Here is a 16,636-nt window from a genome sequence, read left to right as displayed (position 1 = left end):
GAAACTTACTTCAAGAATGACTGGAAGTCCTCAAATACGGCCTCGCATCCGGGCCACTTGCAGACCCCGTGGCCGTAGAGTGGGTGGCTGTGATGGGGGTGATGGTGGTCGTCCAGCGTGGACCTGGAACCAAACCACAGAGACAGATGCCCATTAATGCCCAGTTAATGCCGTTCCCACCACTGGATAAAGAACTTCTCTAAAGCCTGCCTTTGAGTTGACCTTTGAACCGCGGCTAGTGTGAGGTCAGTGTCCCCCTCTGGTTGCGGGGACATGCTAGAGGCGGCCCTGGTGAGGCACCGAATCAATGTGTAATTATTTAGCACGATCCGAGAAGCAGCCCGCTTTGATCCAGGCAGCCGGGAGTTCTTTCAGATGCCCTGAGCGTTGAACCCTATCCCAGAACCCACCTGGAGAAAAGGGCTGGCCACTCCCACAACAGGAAGACCCCAAATCCATCTGCCAGCCTCCCGTCGCGCGCAAACAGTAAACACCAAACACCCCCGTCTGCAATCAATTTATTTACAGACGGCCGTGCGGACAACTGACAGCGGGAGCCAAACCCTTTCACATCTGAGGACGGGCTTACGGCTTCACCGCGTCGGCTGTAAACACCCGGGGCTGCCAAACTACACGACGTCTTTTCATGTGGCCGATCGAGATGAAACGCGGTATTGCCGAAAACAGTCCAACACAGAGGACTGTGGGTTTAGACGGGGTGTGTTAAGAGAGCGAGGCCGCCTGTCTCGTGGAAACAAGCACTGTACAGCCACACGCTCCTCTGCTCCAGGAGCCCGTAGCAGAAGTCCTACAGTACATCTCTACCACCCATGCTTCTAGTGGTTGTCTAGTCTGGCGCGGCACTTTGGTCTATTCTGCAGGAGTCTGCAAAGGGAGAGGGGCAAGATTCATTAGACTCATATCTCCACATTACCTTCATTAGATTCATTAGACTCATATCCCCACATTACCTTCATTAGGGATTCGGTCTATCTACTAGATTGTGATTCATATTGATATGTTCTGTGAGTATTTTTCCTCAAGGATTAATGTTAAAAAGCCCCCTGTGCAATTTGAACAATCCGTACGCATCTGCCTGTGATGCATTCAAATGACCCAATTAATAAATCAATCTAATCGGGGGCGGGGGTAGTACTGCAGGATTAAAATACATTGTTCAGATTTAAATCTCATTTGTGTGAATGTTAGTGAGGCTGTACCTCGAGATGGAAATGTGAAGAGTCTTCACAGGTTATCTTGTGTAACGCATTCTTAAAGAGTTCACACTGTTCAGAACATGTGATGACTGCTTTGCAATTAGGAAGCAGTGAAGCATTAACAAATGTGCCCCCCCACCAAAAAAATTATTTCTTTCTTTTATTCAATTATGAATTATGCATATGCATTAAGAGCTCCCTTTTCTTACAGCTGATAAATAGATGGCAGAAGATCTATAACAAGGAAGTGATTGTAGGGTTGACTGGTGAATGTAGCGCTCGATTTCAGCTTCTGGTTAATTCTGTATTAACAAGGTATTGAATGGAAATGCAGTGTGTGTTAGGATGTGGAAGCAGTGAGCAGAGAGCTTTGACTGAGCTGGGGGCAGAAGCGTCCTTTTAAACGGCAAATGACTAAACAGTGGTGAAGGACAGAATTTCCACCAAATGAGCTACATTAGAGTAATAGGAAAAGGGCCTGGGATTCTGTGTGGGGGGGGGGTGGTCTCCTATTGTGACCTCATTCTCAGTCAGAACCAGGAGAGAAAACACTGCTTGTCTCCTCAGCTGTCTCTCTCTCAAATCCTGTGGTGGAGTTATATGTGACGGGCACCCTGGGCTGGTCTGTTAGGACGCTATTATTGTCAGTCTGCCTCGCTGCCTGAGGGAAGACAACTCTAATGATCTTGTAACAGCAATGAGGGAAACTGTGTCATCTGCTTCATTTTTCGGAAGTAGGAACCAAAAGCTCCTTTGAAGCGTTTTTGAGTTAGGAGCAGGTTCCGAGGGACTGGGTCAGTCAGGCCCGAGTCTGTTGGTACTGGAACCAGGGGTTGACGCGTCTACTGAGCTGGGTCAGAGTCTGTCTGTGCAGTCAGTCACAACAAGGTCTAACATGCCTCAGAGTGGGTATCGATGACTGGCGGCTCCTCTTTGGCCTCCCTGGGGGGCTGCAGGCTTCTCTCCTCAGTCCGACCACTCAAAGGGTTTACACTTAAATGATTTAATTAGAAATGTCTGTGTCTAAGAAAAATGAATGGCAAGAGAGGGGAGTGTAGTGTTAAATCCCATTATTTATCTCCTTAACAGATTGTTGAGCTGAAGTCCCTGCGCTGTGGTAACTGATGGATGCTGGGAAGTAAATGGGCCAAATGCTTTGTGAGGAGGATATTCTTTCTTCCCCCGCCCCCCTCTCTCCCCTCATCGCTCTCCCTTTTCTCTCACTGTATACATATATATTTCTAATAACCAGGGTGACTGACTGACCGAAAGGGAAGACATTCTTCACCATATTTGGGCATATTCAGTCAGAATCCCTGTCATCGCTGCTAGGAGCGAGAGGCTTGCAGAGGCCGCTAAAAGCAGGAGCATCGTCTCCCCTCGGTGTGCCATGCCGGCAGTGATTGAATTTCTCCTCCTTCCTTAAGACGGAAGTGAAAAGGCCCGAGGATGATGCCTGTGGATGCACTTAAGGTTTTAGTTGCAGGCGTCTCTGTGCCTGGGCAGATTTTATATGACACATGAAACTAACTACACGGTACTTAGGGCTGGCTGTAAACCAATCTGAGCCCAGCCGGGAAAACAGGCTCATCAGCAGACTGGCTTGTTTCTGTTGCATGACAAAAGGACTTGCAAAACCACATCAATTAAAAGTTCATTAAGTTCAGCGCTGGGAGGATGAGTGGATGCTCTCTATTTACACTCTGGGCCCAGCCCAGGCCATTATCTAAAACCTGATTATTCAAATCCCAGGATTATAACACAGACGTTTCTCATAGCCTTGCATTGAATAATCACGCTTAATAATTTTGGATTTTTTTCTCTCCCCTCTTCACAAGGATTCTGATTAAAATGGAGTCTGCATCATCAAAAGCGAGGAGTAGTACTCTTGATAGTTGTATGATTTAAGCACCAGAAAATTACCACAAGCAAGGATTATTGGTTGTGTGAATCTAAATTAGCATCATACAGTGTTTAATAGGTTTTTTAAATATTTTTTTAATGCTCATTTATATCAGTCATCTATACAGTGTTTTAAAGCCGCGTTTGGAAACTCTGCAGTGCCATCCACTGTACCGACACCAAACGGAGACGGGCGAGAAATCACCTGCTTGGGTTTCTGACAGATCTAAGATACTCTGTGAATATCCAACCCCAGATTGCCTTATTCACCGGAGCGTGTATTAAACTGCTGTTGACGTCTTCTTTAATCTCTGACAGGGAGCGCGAGGCGTCGGGTTTTCACAGAGCCCTCGGCTGGGACTTGTTGTTTCTTTCTTCCTGCTGACGGGTCACGTTGTTTGTTCCCATCCGAAGACGTGACGGAAGGAGCGTGTCAATATCCTCCCCTCAGATTAATCTTCCGCCACTGAGACTGGAGCGCAGACAGACTGACGGAGCCAAGCGGAGGCACCGAGCCCGTGGGTACGGACTGCTGTGAGCCAGGGGAGGTGTCTGGGGAGGTGTCACTGGAGCTTGTTGGGAGCGCGCGTGGTGCGTGTGAAAATCGCCTCTGCTTCCGTGTAATGTCTAAGTGAGACCTCAACGTTCTGTGAGACCTCAAGATACCGACGTGACACACCGCTCGACCGAAAACTTCTCGACAAAAAACTAAACTAACATTATCCGATAATGTGGTAAAAACATCCTGAATGTTGTAGACCCTTTCCATGTAAGACTTTCTATGTTTGCCCGTTATAAAGGAGGCGTAGCCCTGTGAGAGTCAGTCAATCGGTCGAGTTCTTCTCACACGCCAGCATCTCTCCATTACTACCAAGAGGCCTGTGTGTCCACCCATCTGTGTTTGAACCTCCGTTCACCTCCCACGGCCTGGTTGTTTGGAGTGCTAAATGTGTCACCGTCTGCTTTCATAATGACACACAGTGCAGGTTTTGATCAGTCAAACACGAGTCAGATGTTGTGCAGTGAGCTCATGGTGCCTGGAGGCTCCTCAGCAACAGTTCAGAGATTAGCGCCTCTCTGGAAGACAAGCCAGCATGTTGGGTGCCACATTCATTCCTTCCTTAAAGACACAGGGGTTCTGGGAAAAAAACCTCCAAATGCACTGTCAAGCGTCTGAAGGAAAGAGAGGACATCTGACTTCGATCAGATTGTGTTCAAACACTGATAGTGGACTTTTCTCCCTCACGTCTTTTGTCTCTTTTACTCCAATTCAAGTAACACGTTTTTAGTTTGGTCATATGGACTGTGATGTGATAAAGAATACAGTAGTAGAACTTCAGTGTCTATATCGATCTGCAGTACAAACAGTTGTCCAAGTTTATGTTTACATTACATTGTGAAATCCCAACAAGGTTTTCACCTGTTACGTCACAGTCTGGATAGAAGGCCAAGGTTGCAGGGTGTGTTTTACTGTTGTTACGAGGACAATGCTAATTTGAATTGTATTTAACCAAACAGAGCCTTTCAAGTCACAGCTGCAGTTTCCTAGATGCAACTGAAATAACAGCCCCCTTGACCCTCTAATTAATAATGTGCTGATCCCATTTCCATTACTGCAGTCTAACCTCCAAATCCTTCCCTAGTTCCCAGGTGTTTCACTACAATTCCCAGCTGGATTCAGACGCACAGAACAAGCCAGTTTCTTAATGAAAATAATAAAGTACTTACAAACTATAAATTAATGTGGGCAAAGCCCTATGGGAACGTCCATCAGCTAGCACCCCTGCAAGGTACTGCCATTAAATGGGAAAAGCGTTTTTGTTTAGTCGCAGATGACAGTAAAGACAATGATGTTCCGGACGGCTGTACGCCAGCTGGTTCAAATCCAGTCTGCAGATCTCGTGACCCGTGGTTTGTTTAATGTTAAATCAAGTGAGCACGGCTTCATTAGCGACACGTCCAGCCACAACCCATCCTTTGAACCACGAAGCCCACACTCCGACCAGCGGGTCGCTCTGACACCGGCGGGGTCGGGCGGGAGGGGCAGCGAGGCGGAAACCGAGGGAGAGACTCACCCTTCCCTCTTCAGCGAGTGGCTGACGTACTGCCCGTTGGTGGAGGCGTGCTGGTTTAGGAGGGGGTTCTTTGGGGGCTGTGAGGAGGACAGGTCCAAGCCCCGGTGGCCGTTGTTGCCAACACTGTTCTCCTCCTTCACGTTCGTCACCTCCTTCCACAGCTGCTGGAGCTCTGCCGGAATCATGCCTGAAACAAACAAATTGGATAATTAAATCAATTAAACAGCTAATCCAAGTCTCTCCGTCACATAATTAAATCAAAGGGCCCTGTAAACAAAGCAGAGTATTAATTAGAAGATATTCCACTACAGGGTAATGCACCGAGAGTACTGGCACCCCGCAGCCCCCACCCCCCCCAACCCCCCAACCCGTCCTCGCTCGTTCTCTGTGATGCGAAGCGTGTTTGTGTACACAAATCCCTGGCAAACGGGTGCATTTCATGCACACAGTAAATAATTAACATCCAGACAAGGCATGAAATCTGAATAATCACCGTTGTTTCTCCCGACGAGTGGAGGGCGCGAGAACACAAACACGGGAGAAGTTTACAATAGCGACGTTACGCACCAAAACAGGCCGCGCCGCCCCGCCTCCCGCCGAGACAAGACCCCGGGGTAATATTCTCAAAAGCGCATTAATGTGCAAAATACTTAAAGCTCTGCACCGCCTCCAATTGACACAGAAGACTTAAACCTCATTTAACAAGTCAAGCACACTGCAGCTCACACGGCAGCCCTTTGAAAGGGAGAAGCAGGAAGGGGGAAAAAATCCCTTGAAGACAGAAGACATTTTCTCGCGTTGGAAGACGTACGCGGCGAGGCGCGTTTCCAGGCGCCGTTGACTGACAGCGATCCTGACACCCGGGGCCAGGCTGGGGATGAGAGAGGATGAGGCCGTGTTTGTACACCCTGGTTCCCATGTCTGAGAGCACCCGGCCATTGTTTGATCACAATGTGTACGTGTCCGTAAATACTGTCTAATACCGCGGCGCGGGGAGAAGCCTGCTTTCATTTGACGTAAATGAGGCAACACCTGATAAGGGAAATCTAATTCCGCCCACGATGGTATGTCCTCTAGACGTTTGCATTGTCATTCAGAAATGTATTTGGTTAATACTTCTTTTTTTTTTTCAATAGCATATTAAAGAATCCAATATTGGGAAAGTGTGCAATTGTATATCGGGGGTCCGTTAGTCTAACAAACTCAAAGACCCCCTGGATATTCTGAGAGTTAAATTGAAGAGCGGTGGGCAAGACCACTCGTTTAACATTACAATTAATTAAATCCACTCTCGAAATGAGCAATGGCGAATGAAAGATGATTTCCACATGCTAATCTCGGTTGGGTTCATATTCTCAGGATCCCCCACCCCCTCCCCTTTTAATCGCTCACTCTATAGATACCAGGAGTGGCCCTTTCAAGCACTGGATCGTAATACATTGTGCAAAATGCTTAGTCTTAATTTATTCCTGTTGTGGAAAATAACTGTGAGGTGAAGATCTCAATAAGATCAGCAAAAATATTTTTAATTTGATAAGCTACTGAAGATTTTAATTATGCTTGTAATGGAGCACATTGGCCTAATGAGGCGAAAGACTCCAGAGAGAGGCATGGGCTAAGAACTGTGAAATGAGTCTGATAGGATTGCTGTAAACTCGCGCTAGATCGTTTGCATATCAAAGAGCAGGAAACGGTCGCAGGACGAATCAATAACCTTTCCACGTTTCAAGGAGTGCCTTTCCTCGCTCTAATATCCTAACGCGCTCTGCACGGCCCGTATTCACCGGTTCTTCCAGGACGCGCCCGGATCGAAGGACGCAGCCCCGACAGACAAAACACGCCAAACGTTTCCGTCCACACCGGAGCACGTTAATCCTTCAGCCGCTGCTTCGCGCTCGTCTTACTAGGGCCCCGTCGTGGTTCTGATGCCGTGAGAGATCCTCGGGAGGAGGACATCTCTCCCATGATGGTTTGTCTGGACGGGGAAGGTCACTGGCGGAGCGAGTGTCCTGTGTTTCGACAGCGGGAACAATCATTTCCCCCCCACTTGGTGCCCAGTGACAGAGGAGGTGTATTTTTAGCCGGCGTGGCTGACAAGGTGGCCTGCTCTCCCTCAATTACCAGCTACTCCCGGTGACCCTGACACCGCTGTTTACTCAGACGGAAGGAGTTCCATAGACTCCTCTGATGAGAGGGGTAACGGACTGGGACCAAGCTGTCTCCTTCCCAACGCGCCCCCTTATTTCTCTGCCCCCCCCCCCCCCACCCCCGCGTCCTCCTTTTATTAAACTAGCACGCTGTCGTTGGAGCCGCTGAAACCAAGGGTCGTTCATTATGACGCCATAAACTGTGTAATGTCACGCTGTGAAAGTCTCAAACTGTGTTACATTCTCTGTTTGGACAAACAGCTTTCAGCTTTTCCTGAGAAGTCAGAATGTGATTTCTGCGGCAGACGTCTCGCACTGATCTCTAAATCCTCTCTCGTATCCCTGGCCCATCCGTTTGTTTAAATGCGGGATTGGTTTATCCTCTGCTTTTCCATTTTTCAACCAAACTATTGTACTCATTACAGGTTGGAAACACAGACAAGCACTTTAAAAAATGTATGTTGTTGGGACACTTGATTGATCGCTGGCCTAGCAACTCAATTTTACCTCAGCAGGTAGACTCCGGCGCCCAGACAGGCCGAGCTCCTCAACCTCTCCTCGTCCTTGTACCTCCGTACCCAAGTGACCACGTTGGAGCGGGCCGAAAGTTGATTTAAGGTTCATAATGACATCAGTCGCAGGCCGCCGTCCGCCGAATAACGAATAACCTGTGTGTTCAAGGGGCTCTTCTTCACACAGAGCCAGCACCGGCAGGGACGGTGACACCACTATTAGGTTTTTGTTCCACTGGGCCGAGACCTCTGGCGCACTCTTGTTTATGTTCCTGTAATCACCGGTCTGCTGAGACGCGTTTAAAATCTGTTTTCCACTAATGCTGCGGGAACTATAAGCGGTCACGCTGCTGGCCAAATCAATCACCGACGGGCGAGCGTGTTACCCCCACCGACTGGGATGTGCCTTTGCCGCACTGACAACGGCGTCACACTTCGCCACATTCTTTGCTTTCGTATTACCACGAAATTTGTCTTGTCACTGTCCAATTGCCCTCACCTGAACTGATGTTCTCCATCGATGGAGCTCAGTCTCTAACAGCACCGCTTGGGAGGCCACGGCGCCTAGAAACGCACCGTAGCCAATGAGGGCACATGACGAGAGGGGAAGGGGTGGGACCTACACGCATGCACAGGCGAGCGCAACACACCTGGGAGAAGTGTGGAGCAAAACACTCTCCCCAGGTCAAAAGGAAAGTGGTTTTAGGGTGGAATGGGAGAGAGACGCTAGATTAAATTTATGAGAGTTATATCCTCACCAAACACATTGTTGTAATTTATAACAGATACTGTCTGACCGCTTCCAAGACTTTGAACATTAATGTCAAAAGAATTTACCGCAAGAGAAACAAATGAATGTCCTGATAAAGAGAACAAACTGGTCCTCATCCAAATAGCGGTCTTCAAGCGTATACTCAATTACTTAGATCTCATTTTGGTATTAACTGATAACTCTGTGGGATTTGTTCTGTCTGTTTCTAATGAAATCGTTTCATACATAGCAAAAAGTATACATAGAAACATATCAGCACGCCTCCTTTTTCCAAAACATTCAGGGCGGATGTTAAAATCCTTCTGTTAAATCCATTGTCTCCAAACACCATACAGGAAGAACACAACACAATGATGTAATGAGACTGCATTTTTTTCAATAGTTTGATTTCGAGTACTGGATTTTCAAGAAGGGGAATAAGGCCCATCTAATCCAGTGTAATCGTGGCCGCAGTGTACAGAAGTCTTCCTGATTCTCTGCATCACTAAAAAGGAGAACGCATCGGGGTCCAAGCAGAGCCGCATCATTCTTATTGCCTCAATGCTAACTACTTGCTGAATATTGTAGATTAGATCTTGGCGCTGTAGGTCTTGGCTACTGATGCATGAACAAGTTTAGTGATGTAGAAAACGGAAAGGTCATCAATAACTTCAAACAGTCGAGCAGAAAATTTGTCGAATAGGGAGGGAAAGTCAACCTGATGGAAAGTGCTCTAACAGCTGTCTTACACAGAATTAACCACCAATGGTTTCCAAGGGCAACCTGAATAGGCTTTAGAGTGTAACGAACCAAAACCAACCAACCTACCTACTCTGATAAGCTCACATTCCAATTCATAAACATAACAACAAGAAAAACCACACCTTATTTGTTTCTCAAACTGTCACCTGACAAAATATGGCGGAACAAAGAGCGTGTGACGTTGCCTGTTTCTGTTGCCTTCGGCGGTATTTGATGACACGTGCCCCGAGCAAACAGTTGAGTAACTGTTGTCCAGTAACTGTTGTCCAGTAACTGTTGTCCAGTAACTGTTGTCCAGTAACTGTTGTGCAACTCCATAAAGTACACCTCGCTGCCGTATCACTGCTAGTGATGCTTCCTCAGAGGGCGTGTGTTTGCGACAGGGTAATTCATGAGCGTACACTAACAGCACGTCGGTGGTCCACGCCTGTGCCTGTGGCAATCATCCGCTGGTGAAAATCCACACACAGTACAAACCCTGTTTTTGTTTGCCCATTACCTAGTCTCCCCGAGCCCTCCGGTTTTATCGCCTTATCTTGTTATTTCAAAACTGTTTGTCATAGCCTGGAATGAACGGTCGAGGTCATGCTCCAAAACGGCATGAAGGGAGGCTTTGTCGCAAGTGCCGCTCCTTAAGAAAACATTAATAAACAAATAAAGAAATAAACTTCCTGGTTGAAACAACACGTATCGACTCACTCCGCCAAACCCCTAACGGGGCGTTTCACGAAGGTTCTGTGGCAGTTTGGTAACAATGGGTCCAGTCTTCCTCAGGGCAGGGAGGGGACTGTCCCCGGGTCAACACACGGTGTGATGCCATTCTAATGAAAAGCTGCGGATGGAGTCCAAAGACACAGGCCGGGGGTGGGGGGCACACACGACGACCAAACGACAGAAACATAGAATTACCTGCTGTGTCTATTAATCAAGGAGGAGGTGGGGGGGGGGGCCTGTGGGTGACCGGGGGGGAGGGGGGGGGGTTGCAGGTGTCATGTCCTGTGCATAGGTGTGTACGGTATAGGATAGACCAGAAGAGCGCTGACCCTGAGTGAGGGAGTGCAGGGGCAGGGCGTTCTGTCCTGGCTGGATGGTCAGCAGGCCTTGTCTCTGGAGGTTGAGGAGGTGCTGTTGCTGGAGCTGCTGGACCTGCATGAGCTGCTGCTGGAAAGCCAACTGCTGGGCCTGTTGCTGCTGCTGAGGACGACACACACACACGCACACACATGCGGAGATAAAGACACACCATGAGCAAACACCCAGACAGGACACGCGTGATCCAAAACAAACACAGGGTACATTCTCTTTCTCACTGTTTTGGACTGTACATATTGATCGAACGCGGCTTTTACACACGCCGGGTTCACACAGACAGGATACGGGCCGTTGACTCACGCCGGCAAAGACGCCTCACAGGGGCGCAAACGTAGGAGCACCCAAACAAGCGCGGGAGCATGCGCGCGCAATCGAAAACCGCGCGCGCACTCAGACGTTCGTCACACTGTGTGGCTCTGTCTGTGAACACTTAAGACAGGTAGAGTACATATCCCTCTCTCTCTTAATTAACGTTAGGAGCCAAATGACAGACAATGAAACAACACCGTTAATCATTCATAATAAGAGCCACAGGATTTTAATTACACTCATTCATAATTCAGCAAACAACGTGTGACTAAATCAAAGTCTTTAATAACCACACCAGTTAGTCACACTCTGAGGTGCTCACTGAGCTTGGGGAGATGTTCCTTCCCCCTCAGTGCAGTGGGTTCATTCCAATCACAGAACGACTGAAGAACATCATACCAACACCAGAACGTTCCGGGAAAGCAAGAGACTCTTCCCTGAAATACACCATTCTAACTTTAAGGCGAACATTTGAACTCAGTCTGGAAAGTTGAAGGTGTGACGTGACGGTTCAAAAGGAGAGAGGGAGACGGAGAACTAGAGAGGAAAAGAGGGAGACAGAGAGAGGCAGAAAGGGAGTGAGTGAAAATGGGCTGTGCAGTGTAGTCAGAACAATAAATAGAAGGAAATTATCTAATATCCCAATCTTCTCCAAATCAAAACAAATGGCGAGATGTTGTTTAGATAACAGGATTCAGAGGCATACAGAGGACGGACATTTAACCCTCCCATTAACCCCCGTCTCAGCTTGGCTGCCGAAACACAGACGATTATCCCTTAAACAACAACGGGAGATAGCGATCAATTGAGACAAAGCTCACCTTGTCATGTTTTAGCTGGCAGATAAGGACGGCCAAACAAAGTCAGTCTGGGAGAGGGCAGGATATTACACTGTACATAGGTATACAGGGTCGATTGTCAGGGGGTGGGGGCGCATTAAAAGCAAGCCAGGCTGCCAAGCTGTGCACCGCGCCCTATTACCAAACACAGGATACGCCACTTTGTTTACTTCTCACAATCGAGCGAACACAAAAAAGGTCTCGGTGCAACGCTGTTGTCAGGTCACCCGCCGGCGGCTCAGAAACTGCTGAAATAGCCAGATAAAATGTCCCCCTCCACCCGCCGCGGTCTGCCTGTCAAAGGTCTGCTGTGCCGCGCTTCCTCTCCCCGCCCCTGGCCTCCCCACTCCCAGGCTCTGCCCCCGTTCCACTGCTCAGGGAAAAGAAAGCCCTGAGCGCTGAGGGCAGCGTCTGATGTGGAGGGAAGCCAGGATTACGTAGTTTAATATTTTTTGGGCTAGGATTGAAGCACACGGCTGGGTGAGAGGGAATACTCGCAAACACCTATTATCTAAATGTTAAATTATTGTGACAATTTTAAAGAGAATTTGACAAAGCGCTCATTGAAGTTCCTCTGTCACAAGTGATTCAAGTGGCTGGAGATTCCTCCCAGCCAAGAACCGTTTTACAAACGGTGTTCAATTTCTCGACAGTAGTGGGAGAACTTTTGTCTTGTCTTCCGTTGAGCTCTTCTCAGTTCTCTAGCTCCCGACTCCATAAAACAAAGATGCTAATGGCAGTACGGGGGCGGGACTTCACAGGGAACAGTGTCTTTTCATCAGTGCCCTAAATAAATATAGGGTGGCTAAAAAAAAAAAAGAAAAAGAGAAACTGCTAATGAATTTAACGCACTCCCTTTTCAGATTTCTTTCTTGTGGTCTCACCAGTTGACAGCAGCTCTCCCAGCGTGCAGACACATTAAAAACCCAGCCCAACAGACCAAATAAGAGGTTAACAAGAAGTGGCACAAGGGAGAGAAAAATACAGTCCCTGACAAATGATAAAGAGTGGCAGTGGCAGCCCTTTATTGTCAAGCTTCAAATATAAAGTTAAAGATCTTTGAAAAACAACATTTTGATGTCTTTAAAATAAAAGAGGCACAAAGCAACAACAGGGGGTTATTGTCTGCCAGCCACGGGGGAGTCGCGGCGTAATTCTCATTCTGTCTTTTGATGGCAGCAGCTAGAAATGCGATTGAAAGGCAAAAAAAAAAGAAACAGAAGCCAACATGTCGGAGAGCAGGAGAGCCTCTTGAGGCTCCATCCATTTCCTGTGATCATACATAATACACTTCAAAAGTTGTTTTTTTATTCTCCGTTCAGCTGATCAATTGTACCTCCTTCTGACTAGCGCACCCCCCCCCCCCCCCCCCCCCCCCCCCCCCCGAGCTCCAGTCAGTGTTTACATCAGATGCGACTTGGTGACAGGTCCTATCCAAGGCAGAGGAGCTTCGCTGTCACCATGATTTATGGGAGCATCACACCACAACTTGTCCAAACTGAAGCTTGCACTTCATTAATTAGAGAGTAGGGACTTTGAAGTCAGTAGCTCTGACAATGTGTGTGTGTGTGTGTGTGTTGTGTGGGGAGGGGGGGTGCGCGTGCACTTTAACGTTTGGCTTAATTTATATGCTTTCTTTCCTTCGCCCTCTCCAAACGTGGCTCTCGGAGGGGAAAATAAAAAAATTCTCTGATTGTCTTTGAACTTCTTTTGACCGCACAATAATCATTTCTTTGTCCAGAGTGATGCCTGTATCCGCGAGTCATTAACACGCATTGAGCCGCCGCTGATGAGCCAGCCCTACTGAACTGGAGGGAGGGAACGGGGGGGCGCGGGGGGGGGGGCACAAAGCTGGGAGCGCTCCCTGCACTGATATCTCACAATTACATGCCTTCTTTCCCCGCGCCATTTCCATGTTAATTACGAAGCAAGCCTCTCAGATTCAAATGCTAGACGTTCTTTCTTTCCTCTTCCTTTCATTATTTCCTACACGGTGGCTTGTAGAAAGAAAGGGGAAATCTTGGTTGTAGGACACTTGTTTTCTGGTGTTGGGGGGTCATAAATCCAGCACAAACATTTTGTTTATTGCCTTAGAGGCGGTGTGTGCAGCAGTCCTCAAAAAAGGTGGAATCAGGTTCTCGGGTTTATTCGTTTATTACCAGTATTTACCCAGAGAGCCTGACATGCTAATCAGAAGCATGAGTGCACTTGATTCTTTCTCCCCCACGCTTTTTTTCCCCTTTCCCTCCTTTCTTTCCGGCTCCTTAAAAAGCACAGGCTCAGAACAGATGGAAGAAGGCGAGAACATATGCCTGCCATGTTCAGCTCTGGGCCTGGCTCGGGCTCCTGCTACTGGGGCCGCGCGTGTGGAGTCACGGTGAGGGGGGGGGGGGGGGGGGGGGGCGGCGATGTGGTGCGGCTTACCTCTTTACTCTGCTTGCCGGCATGTTGCTGCTGCTGGAGGAGCTGGAGGTGGAGCTGTTCCTGCTGCTTCTTGTAGAACTCTTGGAGTTGCTGCTGCAAAAGACAGGGGAGCTACGTCTGAGTGAGAGCTCGCCACCAACCGGTTCGGTCCCTTCTGGGCTGGGCTGAACTCCAGCCGCCCGGGTTTACGGTCCATCTGACGGGCTATTCCCGTTCAGTAGGAGCGCTGGTACGTGCGGCCCATGGATTTACCTGCTGTAACATGAGGGCCTGTTGCTGCTGCAGAAGGACCTGGAGCTGCTGGGGGCTCAGGACCTGCTGCTGGAGGATCTGCTGCATCTGTTGAGGGGTTATCACCTGGGGGGTCATCATGGCCACTGAGACTGGAACCTACAGGGGAGAGGGAGAGGTGTTATCACCTGGGGGGGTCATCATGGCCACTGAGACTAGAACCTACAGGGGAGAGGGAGAGGTGTTATCACCTGGGGGGTCATCATGGCCACTGAGACTAGAACCTACAGGGGGGGGGGAGAGGTGTTATCACCTGGGGGGTCATCATGGCCACTGAGACTAGAACCTACAGGGGAGAGGGAGAGGTGTTATCACCTGGGGGGGTCATCATGGCCACTGAGACTAGAACCTACAGGGGGGAGGGAGAGGTGTTATCACCTGGGGGGTCATCATGGCCACTGAGACTAGAACCTACAGGGGGGGGGGGGGGTGACTGACCCGGTCGACAGGCTAACACCGGCACAGGGTAAGACTAACATAGCCCAGGATGACCTGACCACAGGAGAGCGAGCTGGAGGACTGTGGGCGGAGACAGTGAACACCACACCGGCCCTGGGAAGACTCCTCGTCCCTGGCTACACCCACACGCAACTGCTACTCCAGGGAGGCGGCCCAACCACTCCATCCCAGCGGGCCGTTACGGGGGAAATCACCTGGAGTGTCATCGCGAGCCGAGACGCTACAATCCCTACCCGCCACCCGAGCTGTAATGACACCATCCTAGACCCTGGAGGGGTAATGACATGAGGGGGCCAGAACTGAAGTAAGCCTTCGGAATCTCCACTACAGCACATGACCTTCAGCACAACAGCTCTCGAAACAGACACACACACACACACACCCACCCAGCCGTAACAGAGCTGTCCAAGGTTTCGCCGCTTCTGCTCTGGCACTATTAAAAGCTGATCATCTGAGGGAATCCGGAAGAAATGTGTAAAGACAGACCAGCCCGCTACAAGCGACAACAAAGCCGGCGCGTGCGTAAGCCGCGTCACGTGAACGCACGTCAAAGGAACGCTGCCGACCGGAACGGCGCCGACCGGAAGAAGGACACGCACATTGACACGGGCCTCTAACTAACTGTAACAAAAAAGGTACAAGTGTGCGACTCTTCTGAATAACTGATTTGTTATGACACGGAGAGAGGAGCCCACAGTCTGGGCGCTGCCTTAATTGCTCTGGCATCATTGTGGTTTCCCAGAGTGTCTGGATCCTGCCACTGACTGCTACGATGTGCGATACCATTAAAAGCCCCTTTCGCTGACATTTTAGTGACAAACAGCTACTGAGATGTACTTGATAGCGTCTCACATATGCAACTGTTAACATGTCACTGCGTGTGTGTTTATGAGTGTGTGTGTGTGTTAAACCCTTGTTCCGCATGTCTGCAGCGGATGTCTCCCGGGCTGATAGGGTGGACATTAGGGGTGACAGTCTGTCTTCACCAAGGTTACCCAAATTGTGCTGCGGCCTTATAGCTAATGACGGCCCTTTGAATTTTTCATGCGTCTCCGAATGTCATTTAGCTATTTAGAACCTATCCAGCAGGTGAGGTTCTCTGACACAAGCTGCATGCATATCACCTTATTCATTCTCCCCACTGGAACATAAAACCAAAACAAAACGGGCCATAATGAACAGCTTGTACTCTCACAGCGCTGGAAAGGGCATGTCAAACAGGACGCAGTGACGCTGTCGTTCTCTTTTAACTTTGCCGAGAGGGGCTCCGCGCCGTGTTACACCATTAGAGGAGTTTCACACTCAGGCGGGTTGGATTCGAGGAGGTTGAGCTCCCCCGAAGACCCAACACACTTAAACATACATTTTTTCTTCATTCTCAGTTCGAGGCAACGAGGATGAAAAAGTAATAAATATTAATTCCTCCCGTATCATGTCTTAATATGCAGTCCATCTTGACTTCTTCACATGGCTTGTCCTGTCATTTGCATAGCTAAGGCCCTCCGTTCCTAATTTCACAGTCATTATCCACTGATGTCCTTTTTTCTCAGCATCACTAATTTTGATGAACTATTTTGAAGGTCAACCAGGCAGTGTGTCTCGCTACAGCCTAAGCCCTCTACGTGATGGGAGAGATACAGACGTGTCCTTAAAAAATACCCCACACCGCGAGAATTACCTCACGCCAAGGATAAAAAAAATATGTCTCCTCTTTGATGTTTTATATTAATTTACATGAGTGAAAATATCTACTCCAGATCTGACATGCTCTACATTTACTGTCTTATTAGGGCAGTAACAAACCAGGTTTATAATCAAATGAACTTGACAGTTTTATTTTATCATGCATTAATAGT

General features: G+C 48.7%; 1 protein-coding gene across 14 annotated transcripts in view; it reads right to left on the bottom strand.

Annotated features, from left to right (window-relative positions):
• foxp1b (forkhead box P1b) overlaps positions 1–16,636 on the bottom strand; it is a 181,200-nt gene that overhangs the window by 24,560 nt on the left and 140,004 nt on the right. For 10 of the 14 annotated variants that reach the window (XM_029114146.2, XM_029114148.2, XM_029114149.2 and 7 more), the window contains 5 exons: positions 14,283–14,420; positions 14,031–14,123; positions 10,410–10,560; positions 5,195–5,381; positions 10–123 (listed from right to left, as the gene is read on the bottom strand). In XM_029114146.2, the coding sequence (XP_028969979.2) occupies positions 10–123; positions 5,195–5,381; positions 10,410–10,560; positions 14,031–14,123; positions 14,283–14,420 (683 nt within the window). The remainder of the gene's footprint in view (positions 1–9; positions 124–5,194; positions 5,382–10,409; positions 10,561–14,030; positions 14,124–14,282; positions 14,421–16,636) is intronic. The other 4 variants (XM_029114153.2, XM_029114155.2, XM_029114152.2 and 1 more) reach the window with 2 other exon arrangements.

The sequence above is a fragment of the Esox lucius genome, chromosome 17, assembly GCF_011004845.1.
Source record: "Esox lucius isolate fEsoLuc1 chromosome 17, fEsoLuc1.pri, whole genome shotgun sequence".
Lineage (NCBI taxonomy): Eukaryota > Metazoa > Chordata > Actinopteri > Esociformes > Esocidae > Esox > Esox lucius.
Note: the sequence above shows the minus strand (reverse complement) of the source record. Positions and strands in the feature narration are given on the sequence as shown.